This window comes from Pygoscelis adeliae, unplaced genomic scaffold, assembly GCF_000699105.1.
Source record: "Pygoscelis adeliae isolate BGI_AS28 unplaced genomic scaffold, ASM69910v1 Scaffold66, whole genome shotgun sequence".
NCBI lineage: Eukaryota > Metazoa > Chordata > Aves > Sphenisciformes > Spheniscidae > Pygoscelis > Pygoscelis adeliae.
In genome coordinates this window covers 1,547,676-1,563,796 of record NW_008825167.1, presented here as the reverse complement: position 1 = coordinate 1,563,796, position 16,121 = coordinate 1,547,676, and the positions used below count along the sequence as shown (strand labels likewise).

Below are 16,121 nucleotides of genomic sequence, written 5' to 3'. Positions count from 1 at the left end.
TCCTAAAACACCTTCTGGTCCCAGTGTGACCAGGACCTTGTCCTCACCACACTCATCCCCATGCTGATATCGAGATGACACATAGAAGTCACCCCCCATCCCTACCGCAGCCAAGTCATGGCAGCTGGGTTATACAGTTCGGCCCTCAGAGGAGGAAAACAGCTCCTCCCCGAAGCACTTCTCAGCAGCCATAGCACATCCTCCTAAGTCAACCCCACTCAGAAGGGCAGAAAAGGAAGGATGCGGGCAGAACAAAACAACCCTTCATGCTTCACTTCCTAAAGGGGCAGAGAGTACAGCATAGATCAGACTGCTCTCAAACCTGAGAGCCACTGCAGTAGCAAGCACTAGAAAAAAAAAGCTAGTTCGGATCACCTGGGATGCAATTTATAAGAGCAGCACCCTGATGTATGTATATATATGCACAGCTCCTCTCCTCCCTTCTGCTGAATACAGCCTTCACTAATGAGTGGGGCATATATATGGTGGGGCAAGCACAGACTAGCCAGAAGATCGTCTTTGATGGTTCAAGGGGATTTGCCCACGAATTCCGTGGGCTGGCTGGCATCTATCCCTTTGCAGCTGCAAGATGAGTCTAGCTGTACGTATACCTCCCCGGCTTCCCTTCTTCTCTCATCATTCTGCTCATAAAAGCCTAAACCAAGGTTAACCAGCAGCCCCTGGCTTCAAAATCCTGCTTTAGGCCAAAAATAAAAGCAAGCTTTGCCCTCGGTGAATTACTTCAGTAGAGTGTTTTTTCTTAGAATTAGTTAACATTAGCATAAGATGTTCATTTGGCTGGTAACCTAAAGCTGTTATCCAAAGAGATTGCTGCTGCCATCTACTGACAACTTCCATTATAAACAAAATATAAAGCAACTTAAACAGAGGTTATATTCTAAAATGAGACAAACTGATTCAATAGAAAAACCCAGCATGCACAACCTGGCAGCCAGTCTACATTAGCTATCCAACAGGATAATGAAGCACGAATAATACTTCATATCAGGCACAGGCCCCTTTCAGTGAAGGAAGACTTATAGCAACAGTATCCTAACAAACTGGTTTACTACCCTGTACAAAAGAAAAGTGATGCAACCCATTGTTTTGGGGGTGGGTTTTATTGTTTGTTTTATTTTTGAAATAAAAGGTGTGCGGTTCTTCCTTTGACTACTGGTCACTCAGCACTGAAGAAGTGTAGGTATACTATTTCAAAGATCAGCCTTTAAACTTCCTTTCACAACGTTTTCTCTTAGGAGTAATATCCCCATTCAGATTAACGTAATCAAAGTGCCAGCTCTGTGCTTGGCTTGATACGGTTTTATCTTCCTAAGGGGCTCTTCACTGGAGTGCGTTGTGAAGTAAAACAGTTTCATAAGCCAAGCAGCTCTTCCAGCTACAGTCAACACCAACTTCAAAATACAAACCATTTCCATGAGTCCCTTCAGTGCAGATTCACAGGTTGCAGCAGGAGTTCTCTCTTAGGGTAGCATGTTAATCCACTGGTATTATTAGTCCTCCTCCATCCCTAGTTTTCTTTCACATGTTAACAGCCAATATTCAATGAGGTAACTGCCAAGCATTTTAGTTGCAGTCTACTCTGCTAGAGACTGCTGCACATTGTCCGCTCAGCACTTGCGCACAGTTTCAAAGCTTTTCTTGTTTCCAATATAGCTATCAGGTCTTCTCTCACCAAAACCAGACAGCTGTAAGAGTCATCTCTAAATACGGTAGCTTGCATCATAAAAATTCTCACCAAAGTCTCCCAAAACAGCTATGGAAGCTAATAGGGCCCTGATCCTGCAAACTTATCTCAAATAGTGAATGCCTACTCAGCCCAAGAAGTCTCTCTGCAGCCATGCATGAAACTGCCCAACAAAAACATCTGCCAGACCCCACACTCTTGAAGAACCACCACAGGGTTCACTGCAACACCAAATACAGCAAGAGCCAGTGAACCAAGACAGAACTGCACAGGGATGCTCTATAACCCTTTGTTAAATACAGTTATCTACACAATTATCTATTCTAAACAAGATTGGTGCTTGATTACTGCCAATTATGTAATTGTAACATATACAATTCCATATATTATGCAATTATATCAACTGCTGCAGTAATAGTGGAGAACACAAACAACTATAAAAAAATAAAATCTAGCTAATTCCATTAGGTAACACTTACAAATTCAGCAATTTGCTCAGATTAAATGTTAATATATATCACCAGAGCATTTACGAATGCAGATCAAGGACCACAGGACCCTATGATATTATCCACCATAAAGACGCAGAACACAGATGTTAAAACACAAGAAAGCTAGACTGTTTATACACCACAGACATGCAAGCCCATGTCAGCCTGTATGAGAGCCAATGAACATTAAAAAAAAATGGCATTATCATTGTGAACTTCTTGTAAGCTTCATAGCAAAGAAGATTTGTAAAGGCAGAACTTAAGGAAGATAATGAGATTACACTTTTTAGTAAGTGTCTTGTTTTAGTACTTCCTTGTTGGTTTCACAGATCTATGAAAGCAGGCATTGTGTGCTCACACAGCTCAGAATCAGAAGAACTTTAAATGAAGAACAGGTAGGGTACTGGAGACAGGGAAAAATCTTCACAGTGAAAATAAAGAGCTTACAAAAGGAAGGACGCAAGAGTCAGATGCAAAGAGAAGAGCAACAGGCAAAAAAAAGCTTAGGAAAATTATTTTTGCACGACCTCTAATGGATATAACCAAATCTCATCTTTCCCAAGATCAGGAGAAGGATATTTCAGTAAGTGAAATTGCAAAATAAGATTATCCCAGTCCAGAGTTTTAGGTGATAGAGAGATGGAAAGAGGGGTCTATCTTAAAAAGAATCTGCAAAACACAGATATAGCCAGAACATGAGTACTTAGAAACACATTCCTGTTGAAAGCAATGCTAAAAATGGTATGAGTAGCAGGAAGAGAAGTGATGTTTGCTTCAGCCATCAAAAGCAATGGGAAGAAGATCTTGACAGAAAAGATTAAGCAACTGTTTCATTCCTGTTGAAATTGAATTCATGGCTCAATGCACAGGAAGAGGTCTCTGAGAGGCAAGATGAAAGTATAGTTTGGACAAACAGGTATTGAGGCAGATCTAGATGCAATTACTGAAAAATATGCAGTTTTAAGTTACATTTTTCTCATATATTCTTCAATTCTAGGTACAGCACATCACAAATCCCCAAAAAGCATAAAACTGAAGGAAGAAGTTGAGAATGACCAGAAGAAAATGGAGTCACAGTCAGAGGGTGAGCTAGCGTTGGAAGTGGCAGACAGTTGCACGAACAAGAAAGATGCTTCTTAGCTCTCGTTCGGAAGAGGTTATTCAAAGGAGATTAGTAAAAGACTGCAAGGAATAGCGACGGGACCGGGGAGGATACTGGGATGGAAATGCAATGGGGGACACTGTAAACTAAGTAGTAATAGACTTCAGATATCAAAGAGAGTAATGGGCACAGCTGGGGAAGCAGGCAGGTCAAGGACAGGTAGGCACGACAAAGGGAGGATTAAAGCATGCTTATGCCATGAAAAAGCTCAATTGCGTTTGCAACAGTCAGCACATATACCTTAGTGGTACTGCACTGACTCTCAGTGACAAAGGCTCGGTGTGCCCTTGCTTCCCCAAGGACACATGGCGTTCTGGTGTCACTGGGCTTGCAGTGGTCTGCAGGACTCCTAAAATATATGCGTCTGGGTCAGCACTACAACTGCTTAGGAGGAACAGCTACTAAGGAAATCAAGGGTTATGCTTGTCTGCTTGTGTTCTGCCGCAACTATCCCACACAACTTCATGCTCCCCACATTATCTCTTCATGAGCAGCGTAAAGACAGCAGCTTCCTCCCTCCTAACACTACATTGGCGTTATGTACATCATGCTTAGTGGGGTTTTAAGGCTAGGGTTTACAGCATTCAACCAGCATAGAATTCTCTGCATAGCATTCTTCCAATCCAATATGGCTATACACATCAAGAAATCTTAAAAAAAAAAAAATCTATTATTTAAATTAAGGCATGCAAAAAAAAAGCATTCTAAAAACACCTTTACAGTATAACATAATGGGCAACACAACTGATTATTTAAAAATAGGCTCAGCGTTAAGTAAAGAATTTTAAACATATACAAGATATCTCACTGACTTGAACACATGACTACAGTAACAGGACACAATACCTTACTAAGGCAGGTTAAAAAGCCCCCATGGCAATATTCCTTCTCTCAACACAACCAAATTCATTTGAGTTCTTAACTGAACACTGCCTGATTTTTAACTTACGTATATGCACGTGTGTGTATTGTTACCTAGATACAAAAACCTCATTCCAACAGTAAGAGGGCAACCCAGTTAAGTGCAGGCAGAAGTACACGCAAGGTTGGGGCTGAGAATGCTCAGAAACACTCTAAGACTTTTGAGCCATGTAAGGGCTGATACGGCTTCCAGATCTGCCTATGCCACCGTTTTGACATTTTCTGCTTCCTTCTCTATTTAGCACACTTCCTACTGTAAATCAAAATCTTACCAACACAGCAACAACGTATTTTACTGAAACTTACTGAAGGGATATTACATTACAGACATAGATTCAATCAGCTTACAGACATTGCAAAACATGGTCATAACCAATATCATACATGTAGTATTAAGCCAAAAAAAACACATCAGCAATGACATTCAATCCCAAAGCAATTCTACACAGTGCAGGAACACTTACTCTGGCTGCTCAGACCTTACCACTTAAACTGATACAGAGCATGCTCTAGACAATTGAAATCACTGCTGAAAAATGGTTTACAAAAAGTACATCCTTAGCCAGAAGAGAGACTTTTATTTCAAGATGCCCTGGAGAGATCACTGACTTACAGAATGTTAAACCACACACGCAGAGAAAACCCCATAGTCCAACAGGCCGGAAAAGGTTCTACAGTTTCAGTATAAAGAAAGCAATCTTACTCTCTAAGAATATTTAAAAGATATCAAGTTGGAAAGGACAATACTAAAGCTATACAGCTATGTTGAAATGCTAAAAATACATTGCGTATGCCTGCCTGACTGCAGAGAAGATTCATTGACACATTCTCACATTTTTTATGGCAGAACTTACATACAACTATTCCATGAAAACCTGAATAACATTTTCACAGCTGCATTACAATGTAATTCACATCAGAACTTCAGAAGTATGTCATTATTCTATTATTTCTACCTTGCACGTGGTTCTCTGGTTATTGATTTATGAGTCAATCTGAAATCCTACTTTGAGGCTTTTCTGCCAACTGTTAATAATATATTACACTTGTGATCAATGCTGTACCAACATAATTTATGTTAAACTTTCACAAACATTGCAAGAAAGCTTGCAATTATTGACAGCACAACAATTTAAATTTGCTCATTAATCTTGTGTACAAAATTTTAAGCCCAACAATACATTTGGTTTAAGGAAAGGTAATTCGTTACAAGAGAAGTCTCAAAACATTCACCACCTTTTACTTAATTCTCTCTGGCATTAGGTATATTATAGCACTCCAATTTACACCTGTGTAGTTAAGTCTGTCATTTCTTCAATACAAATCCCTTGGTTTTAGGGGGTTAGGAAACAAGCATATAGATTCACTACAGTACGAACATGCCGTACAAGTTTGCTACCACAACACTGTTTAGATTAGAGAAAAAAAAAAAAAAAGACAGGTTTATAACTTTGTGTGAAATACAACTGCTAATTCAAGATACTTTCAGCACTCATAACAGCTTTTATTTTAAATACAGTCATCCATATAACTAAACTTCTTTCCTTCCACATGATAAGATTTATCAATTTTTAAAAATTAAAAGTCTTAAAAGGCAACCTTTCACACACAAAAACAGCATGAGTTTATTGAGCCAGTGCATGGACAAACTGACCTAATAGATCAGAATGGTTACCTCCACAGGATCATTAAACCACAAACTGAGAAAGATTTACACAATAGATGCTAATGACTCTCCTAGAGAATCCACTATAGACTATTGGTCAAAAATCCATTTTTAAATAAATTCCTAAATAAATATTAAAAAATAAGTAGGAATGTCAAAATGTTTACTCAATAGAACATAATGGGCCCTCTGGAGCTATTACCGAGATGCAAAAACATAATTGTACTTTTTAGTGTATCTTTTTGTGTGCAGATTGCAAAGTAATCTACAAAACTGGCTAAGTATCAGCATTACCATTTGGGAATATTAGTATATGTGAAAAATGAACCATAGATGGGTTAGGTAGCTTCTTTCTTTACTTCGGTAGCAATCACTCCAAATTCACACATATCTAGCAAACAACAGTTTAGGTTTTTTAACCACAGGTGGGCGGGGGGAAGAAATCCAGCTCTGAACTGGCATGAGGACTAAAAGAGATTGAGAAAGGTTAAAATAATCTGTTTAGTTCTTTCTTCCCAAGAAAACCATAAAATTATTCTGAAGGACCTATGAAGAGGAAACAACAAGGAAATGACATAGCATGACATTTGATATAAAAATATGCACTGTTCTTTAAAAAAAAATACAAGAGAAAGCCATTGCTATAAATTCTGATGTGTAATTAAAAACAAAACCAGTACGCAATACTGCAATCCTGAAAGAGATCTGAAACTTCTAATCAAAAGTCTCCTCCTATGCCAATGAAAAGAGGCACGTAAGTATGTAACGCTTATTACACGCATTAGCAACTGTTGCCCAGCAATCTTCCTCCCCGTTTCCCACTCACATGAGTTCTGGAAGAAAGTACCTCCCAGGCTGGAATTGGGTAGAACCTAAGTAAATAACCCACGTACTTTAGGTGAGGCACATATCACTTCCTAGTTCCAAATCTTAACTGTTTTGAAAACACGATCAAATAATACTATTAAAGTATTTTGGACTAGGATCCATAAGAATTGCTCCAAGATTAGCATAATGTCAAACTTTTCTCTGGAAGCCGTGTCACGCACTAGGTTCCCACTAGTCACACTGCTAACCACAGCTTTAGGGAGCACAGTTTCAAAACTACTGCCTTCAAAAGTATCGTATACTGACTGTATTTCATAGGATGCAAATGCACACATTGCCTCTTCCCGGCAGAAGTGGACAGAAAGTGGACAGAAGTGCCTTTTCTGTCCAGAAGTGGACAGAAACCCTACACATGTAATTCAAGGTTTTAGGACTTCACACAGGAAGGTATTAACATCATAGAGTTCCCATACGGGATCATATCTGTGGTTGATGGACCTTGGCAGGCTGCCAGCCACCCACCCAGCTGCTCTCTCACTCCCCCGTCTTAACAGGGCTGGTGGAGAAAATAAAATTTAAAAGCTCACGGGTCAAGATGAAGACAGAGAGATCACTTACCAATTACCATCACAGGCAAAACAGACTCGACCCAGGGAAAATTAATTTAGTTTCTTGATAATTAAAATAGACCTGGATGGTGAGAAACAAAGACAAGAACTAAAGCAGCTTCCTCCCACCCCCCTTTTTCCCCAAGGCCCAACTTCTCTCCTTCATTCTCAACTCCTCTACCTCCTCCCTCCCCACCCCCCAAGTGGCACAGGGGGGATGAGGAATGGGGTTGTAGTCAATCCGTAACGCTTCCTCTTTGCCACTCCTTCCTCCTCACGCTTTTCCCGTGCTCCAGCGTTAGGTCCCTCCCACGGGCTACAGACATTGAAGACCTGCTCCAGCATGGGTCCTCTCCATGGGCTACAGTTCCTTCCAGGAGAACCTGCTCCAGCACAGGCTGGCCATGGGCTGCAGATCATTCAAGGGCATATCCACATGCTCCAGCATGGTCTCCTCCACAGGCTGCAGGGGAATATCTGCTCCTGCATCTGGAGCAGATGAGTTGCTTCCTCTTCTCCTTCTCTGACCTTGGTGTTTGCAGGGCTGTTTCTCACACTTCCTCACTCCTCACTGCTGTGCAGCATTTTGTCCTTTCTTAAATACATTTTCCCAGAGGCACCACTTGCTTTGCTGATGGGCACAGCTGTGTCCTGTGGTGAGTCTGTTGCAGAGCCCCTGACCTTTTCTCAGAGGCCACTCCTGCAGACCCCTCGCTACATTAACACCTACAACCAATACAATATGGTAGGGAACAAATGTGGAAAAAAAACAAAACCAAGGAAACAAACACACACCACCACCACCCCCAAAAAAGCCAAGCAAAACCAAAACTACCCAACTACTCACAACACACAAACCCACACACACCACACCGAAGTCTACAAAGGAAAAAAGTTTCACTAACACTAGCAGATGCTGGATTGTGCCTCAGGCCTACAAGTAGGTCTACTTCTTAGCCCACTCAAAGTCCAAAATAACCAACTCCGCTGCTAGACCAAGGAAAGTAAATGTTCTTAAGATGCCTAATAGGTTATTCTGCTGCATCCAAATATGATAAGGTGGAGGAATAAAGCACATTTTTTCCCTACGCTGAAAATGTACTGCCACGCTACCTAAGATTTACAGCACACAAGTCGGGAAGCATCCTTTGCAATTTCATAGAGAAGATTCTTCTTATACAAGTAGTATAATTTATGTACCTTTGAACTAGAATGAGTGTCTGTCATTAAGCTATAAGCATTTGTATACACAGACATGCACATGCCTCTGACAGCAATTAATAAATAGCAGCAAATCAGTCTTCATTTCATGACAGTGACTTCTGGAGTTAACTGTTCAGCATTCAGATGAGCTTCTAAAACATCAGAGTTACTTTTCTTCCATTTCAAGCCATAAGCCAAGTCAGGTTCCAGCAACAAAAATAGGGACATGGCTTCATCAGCAGAGTTCTGGGCACATCTTCCACATGCTACATTACTTGAATTAGCAAAGGTTTCAGTAGGATATTAAAAAGCAGAAAACTGGCAAATATGCTTATTAAGATGCTTAATAACTTTTACAATAAGACTATTTTTGGTTATTATACCGGCAAACTACACTCACAAAATTCAAACTATGATTTCCTATGTCAAGAATCTGCTTCAGATGGGATGCCTGTTCGTTTCTAGAATGAGACTGGGGGGAGAGGAGAAATACAGGGTACACTCCCTTCTGCCCTCACACCACACAAATTGCTTTGGTTTTACTTAGCATGCCTATAAATTCCATCCTTTGAAACAGGGATTTGAGATTCAAGAGAGAGATCTGTCTTTGTCAAAGAAGCTATCCTTTACAGTACCCAACAGATGAAGCCTCTGAAAATGACTGTTTCACAAATTCCTGGGATATAAGCTGACTAGGAAGTGCCACATCATTTAGTTTGGTCTATTGTAAGACACTGCCCTTTAATCACTCAGTGGTCTTTGTACTGAGCGTACTAAGTTGTGACATTTTAAAACTGCGCACCCGCTATATCTCACCACACTTGGGTTTCAGTGGCCAATCGTCCTGTGATCATTTGAATTTGTTTGACTTCCATTTCCAAGTTTTTCTCTTATTGTGACCTCCCTAATTAGAGAAAGTACCTGATAAAAATCACCTTTTGAAAACACATTGACATTAATCAAGTCACCAGTCTTTTTGATAAGCTAAGATTTGTCGAATCTCCTGGTTCCTTCAGTAATGCGGTTTTCTAGCACTGACCTAGACATAGAGATAAAAATCACCCACCTATTTAACTGGTTCAGTCAAACCACAGCATTTCAAGGGGAATTCCCATTTACTGCAAGCCTAAAACATTGCAGTAACCAACCATTACTTTGTGTCTCATCCTCGAAGTTTCTCAAAATACAGCTTTGCATTTGAACAGCCTGAGCGGACCTAGCGGGTTGGTTGATTTGCTGGTCCAACCGAGATTGCCTCATTCCATCCATCTGCACCTCATCCACACATAAAAGAACCCACCACACACCATATGAACCTGCGTACCAATCCACACTAAACCCTCTAGCATAGTAACATTAATTCTCTAAATTTCCAGAGCCAAACCAATAGCTACATTTGCTTTCAGCAAAGCTCTCCTACTCCTCTCTTCACAGCTGCAAAGTTGATCAAAATGTTTCCTGAAACAGTTTTACAAAATGCCAGAGGCTCCCATGAAAATAGGATGGTTGGAGGAACATGGAGTAGAAGAGAGTAGTTTGAAACTTAATGCCCTTTACTAAAAATATTTTCTGCAAGTCATACAGCAGAACGATGGTGTATGAGGGTGCGACAAAGGGGTGGCCATGAGCTTGCTTTTACCTACATAAAACTTGTTGGTCCTTTTACCACCCAGGGGAATGCAGCCATATGAAACTCAAGCCAGAGAAACCTTTACGTCATACTGTCTCATTTTGTTTGCATACATACAGAAATCTATCACATGCTCCTGAACAGTGCTTTGAAAGCAAATACTGCTTTAAAAGTATACCATATGTGCACATTCATCACTATATTAAAATAAGCCGCTATATCACATTGAAAAATCTTTCAAACAGAATATACAATCTGTCAAGCAGTACTATCATTTCCATCCAACTGCTGGCCCATACAGTATAAAAATATCCTAGGAGCCAATTCTAAAATACTTACTGTTAACAGGTAAGCATCTCAAGCTCCACATTACTCCCTAATTCTTTACAATCCAGTGCTATTTTCAGACAACTACAGAAGCAGTGTTCATAATATCAGACAGAAAGGGTGAGAAAAAGAGTAATTCCACACTTAGTGCTCGTTCCTTCCAGAGGATGAGTGGCCTCAACTCCTAATAAAGCCAATAGCAAATGAGGGCATTCAGCAGCTCCTGCAAGACTTCCATTGCGTGTCAGGGTCAGACCCTATTTTAATGTGCCTTCATTTTAGGCATATAATTGCTCTTTAGAACAAACAAAGAGAAAAATAACACCACTCTTCAGCACAAATTTAGTTATAAAACCACACTAAAAAAATTGTAGTAGGGGTCTGAAATTGCATCTTCAACTTTACCACAATAGCTCACTTAGCTGTGAGATTTTGCTTTCATTATTCCAGTGGGTTTGGTGGAATAATTCTGGATTTAGACCCGTGTATGTTATGAGCAGAACCTGGCCATAGACTATTTGTGATTCAGCTAAAGGATGTTGATATCATGAAAAATACCTAGGGCTACAGAAGGCAAACAATGGATTTTTTTTTCCATCTCCACTATTCTAATAATAGTGATTTTTTTTTTTTTGTCCCTAAAAGCACAATGCCAATAGCTATCATGAAAAAGTATTACTCATGTTCCTACAGATTAGACTAACACATCAAGAAAAGCAGTAGGAAAGTGAATTACCTTATTTTTCATTAGAAAAAGCAGATTTCCTTTCAGTCGGCACCATCTCTCTCTTGGTTCTGTATGCAAAGAAGTAAGAGATTAATAAAAACAACCTTTTGTCTTCACACATTAAATGCTTCTTAAAGAAGATGCATTAGTTATAAAGGTCAGAAAAGAAAATCATTAACCAAAAAGCCAACTTCACTCAGCAGCTGCCTATGTACAACATGCTGTTAAATGCCAAGTAACTTCCCAGAAGGTTTCTTCTACTCTGCAGCTTAGAGAATCGGTGACTGCAACATACACTCAACCGTGTTTTCTCTGCTTTTCTCTCTTTTCCTCACATGGAAGCAGAAACAGCCACTTCAGCATGGAACGGCTTTTGCTTCCATCATTTCAAGAGATGAAATATAATCCTTGTTAAGACACAAAAATATTTACTATTCCACTTGTATTAGAACATGCTAATCTGAATTTACAATATTCAGAAAATAAAAACTGAGCAAATGAGATTTAAATATTTACTACACTTTTTGAAAGGGCTTAACCAATGGGAATAACAACATATTTGTTTATACACACATGCAGGCAAGTAATCAAACTTTTAGGAACAGGGAATGTTTCAGAACTTTAGGGTGAGTGAGTGGGTCAAAAAACTTCAAAAAGTTATTCTTCTAAACTAGCCATTTTTAAAATTGCATCATTTTTCTTCTTAAAAAGCACTTGTATGCATATCTGTAGGTACAGATAGCTACATATACCTATTATAGACATATACAGATATAGATCTCACAGACAAACGTGATCTCTTTAGACAAACCCTACATCACCTCTTAACAGAGGAAGGAACATTTTTACACAAGATGTATTCTTTTTTATTTTTGAGAGGGCACATGAAACCCCATGTCTCCAGACAGCAGCCAGCCTTGTGAATTGCTAGGGAGCTGGAAGAACAGCCGTACCCTAAGGTCATGTTATTCCACAACTGCCTCTGTGGAACTCTTGTACTTCCCTCAAAGCTGGCCACCACTAGAGACATAATATTGACCAGGGGGATGTCTTGTTACAGTAAATAAATAAAATTATCTTTTCCTCTTGATAATTTTAATTAAGATGTTTCAGTAGGCACCATTTGAAAAAATCAGAATAGGTGTTCCCCCGCAAGAATGTGGAAGGTTTACACTCACAGGCACTGGGACTTACAATAACCGTTTTCAGTTATAAGCTGGGGCTTTTTTTAGAAAAGGAATTGAAGTTCCTGGATCTTTCCAGACCTACTAAAGTGCAAGAACAATACAGAAAAGAACATAATATAAAATTGATGCACATCCACCAACTAAAAGTCTAAACACAGTTATCAGATCTTAGTATGTTGTTTTACAGTACAAGTACTGGAGTCTGCTAAGACTAAATGCCATCCTGCAGAACCCTGAGGACATCAGAAGGAAGGAATCCTATCACATCCACACTGCAGTTTTTTCTAATAAAAGATATTTTTTATATAGGATTGGGAAAGTCACTACCTCGTAAGTGTGAAAAATAAGCAAGTCCAAAGATTAGTCAGACTAACAATGACAAGTCTATCAGTGAATAGTATATACAGTGACCAAAATGCCTTGAGAGAAGTGACCCTTCTCTCAAGGGGTTACAATCTGACTGCTGGGAGCCAGAAGGATTTACTGGGCAATAGGAACATCCTACACGTGCACAGTTTCTTAAACACTTTCCTAGAATCTACCGCCACTGACCATGGCACAGATAGCCCATGATACTGGGCTAGATGAATGTTTGCTCTGTTTCTGGTCAACCTATGGTTTTTAGCAGCAATATTAGTACTCAATGTATTCATAAGCGAAGAAAAATTCAAAACATCCTCATAAACATCAGATATTCACTGGGCAGGGCTTGATATGCTGCCTACGATGAGAACACAGGGAGAGAATGTTCCTGTTGAGGAACCCCAAAGCAGCCAGAAGTGGGTGTTCACTAGTACTCTGTCCAGGAAGTTTGCTGCATCCTCCACAGGAAACTCTGGATATTTGTCACTAGAAAATGTATAAAATATTCTGAAAATGTGACACAAAATTTTCTCAGTCCCTTATCATAATTGAGTCTGTGCTGGTTTTGGGTTGTTTTGTTGTTGTTGTTTTTTTTCTCTAATAAAATAAAAGTAAATATAATCACAATGAAGATCAACTGGGACAAGTGAAAATAAAACATTTGCCATTGCTGAAATTATTGTATTAGGACTGATTTTACAGCTAAACAGGAGCTATTTCCTAACAGCTACTGAGGGAACAGACATTTATTCAAGCTTACTGGAAATTGAAAGACATTTAAAGTATCATCATAAAAGCCTGAAGAAATCTGCAAAGGAGGTGGGAAGCGAGCCATGGAAAAAACCTATAATGATAAAAGAACACAGTTTTGGGGGGTGGGAGGGGCAGGTCCTGAGAAACTGGATGTCTAAACTTTAAAACATGGCAACTAATGACTGGTGACTAGCAATCACTAGTAGTAAAAAACAATCTTTCTTTATAGGAAAAAATAATAATAATGTTAAGGACCAAGTACTGTTTCTCAGGTATATGACAAAGGAAACTTGAAAACTTGAGCAAACTGAAGAGCTGGCTTTAAACTTCTTTATTTAGAAAGGTGTTTAGCACAACTCAAGCATCAGTAATGAAGAAAACCGAAAACTCTGAGGTGTATGCGGTTAGTGAAACTGTAAGCTGACAACTGCAGAAAACATGCGCATCAACCACAGGTAGTTTTCAATGCAAGTCACTTTTACCTATTAATTTTTCATCCCCGACCACTCTGCAAATCTTCAGTTTTCCTTCCTTGTCAAAACAACCTGATGGGCGCCTGGCCAGCAAAGCCAGATCTTTAGCATTGAATCTCATGGGGTTGCCAGGGAAGAGGATGAAGATGAGTAAGAGATGGAGGAGGACAATGATGATGCTAGTTAGTTTGTTGAAGCTGAACAAAGTCTAGGCAGCAGATAGGAAGGTCAACTGAAACACGAAAAACAAAACAAAAAAGAAAACAAGAGATGCTGCTGTTTATTGTGATTTCCACTGTTGTGTACTCCAAACGCTGTACTTTCATAGGATGGGAGCAGTGTAAGTAATAGGGAAAAAAACAGAGGTTACATAGGTGATGTTTTCTCCCCACACACTTTTTAAGTAACATGTAGTTTTGCTTTCCAGTGTCTCTATAACCACATGCAGAAGCTGTAGTTTTATGCACTATTTCCACAGTTTATCAATACTGCTAAAAATATATTTTTGCTATAGGCATATAAATAAGTAGAAAGCTCAAATATGCATTCATGGGGCAGGGGGAGGGGGAAAGATTGCCTTGTACTTCCACCTCCTTCACAGGAACAATAACTGTAATAAAATACGGAGTGTTAAATATAAGAGTTCACCACATACTCGAGTATTCATGTTTTGCTATACTGACACTGATTAGGACACTGAGCGCTTCCCTTTCATTCATGGTATATTTTAACAGTTTTCAATTCTCTTGGAACATTCTCTTCTGTGTTTTCAGAAAACGAGTTGTCGTCCTGTTCCACACACCACCACCACCCCCCCCCCAAAAAAAGCCACTGTTCATTTATTAGAACTTCATCTACTGAACTTAGCAAAAAAATTCTACTTGACACATATATGACATCTTTGTTTCCCTCAGACCCCCTCCTCTGTTTACCTGAAATTATTGCAATATTAGGTTCAGTAGCTGTACTTTTGACCAGTGGAAGTTTGGAAACAAATATTTTTGTCCAAATTGCAATTAACACAGCACTGCTGCAAAGACGAGAAAATAAGGCCAGAAAAGTAGTTCTAAATAGATCGTCCTTTTAATCCCCAAAATATTCTATGCTCTTAATATCCAACCCTTTTGTAAAGGCCTTTCTCAAAAAAGAATTCTTGGTATCACCCTTACACAATCAAGTAACAGAAGTTTGTCAGTTGGCTTTTAATACTCCTATACACTTTTAAAAAAAAAGCGCCCAATCCTCAGCATGTAGGCTTCAGAAGCTAGCTTCTGGCTCTAGATCAGAACCCTTTGTTCTTCAGAGGACAGCACTGACATCTTTATCTAATGGAAAACTACAACTCTTAACAATTTCTGATCAAGTTCCTCTCAACTGTTGAGGTGAAGAACAAGTTAAATTTTCTCTGCTGTATCTTTCTGTGGGCCCTTTCATTCCTACTTTTTCCTTTATATTCTCTTACTTTGTTCAAAGTTATCCCTCAATCAATGACTGCTGCTGTGTCCTTTAATTTCCAATCACCAAACCACAGCCAATTCAAAAAGCACTACAACAGTGAAAGCAGACCAAGCTTAACTATTACTTTGTACATATGAAATACAGCCGAGCCATAAATAGGACGTTCAGAAGACAAATCTCCAAGTATTTTTTTTCTCCTCGCAGGAAGGTTGCACAATTCTATGGAGAACGGCCATAAAGCTAAAAGCTCTTTTAAGTTTCCCTTTCATTATCAAATATCTTTGCAAGCAAGAAACAGAGTATGTGCAAGCAGTCCCAACACATATCTAAGCAGTAGAAGGCTGCACCTTCAACTTTTCCATTCATTCCCACACATACATCTTCTTTCTTGTTTTCCCCTTAGCATGAGCACCTATACTTTTTTTTAAGCCCATCTTCGTGCCTCTGACTACATTTCATAACCTTGTTGAAACTGTAACCTCATAACTTTATGGTCATCACAGAACCTGACCTGCAATTTACAACATACAAGGATGCTGCTGTGCCCAAAATGAGTTACTGACTCCAACAGAAGCTCCACGCAGGTGCAGCTGGCTGCCTATGTTTGGTAAATTGATAG

General features: G+C 39.4%; 1 protein-coding gene across 1 annotated transcript in view; it reads right to left on the bottom strand.

Moving 5' to 3' along the window:
• INPP4B (inositol polyphosphate-4-phosphatase, type II, 105kDa) overlaps positions 1–16,121 on the bottom strand; it is a 325,870-nt gene that overhangs the window by 272,774 nt on the left and 36,975 nt on the right. Inside the window, 2 exon segments of the mRNA XM_009328759.1 lie at positions 11,278–11,336; positions 14,054–14,276. Of these exon segments, the coding sequence (XP_009327034.1) occupies positions 11,278–11,336; positions 14,054–14,165 (171 nt within the window). The 5' untranslated portion in view covers positions 14,166–14,276.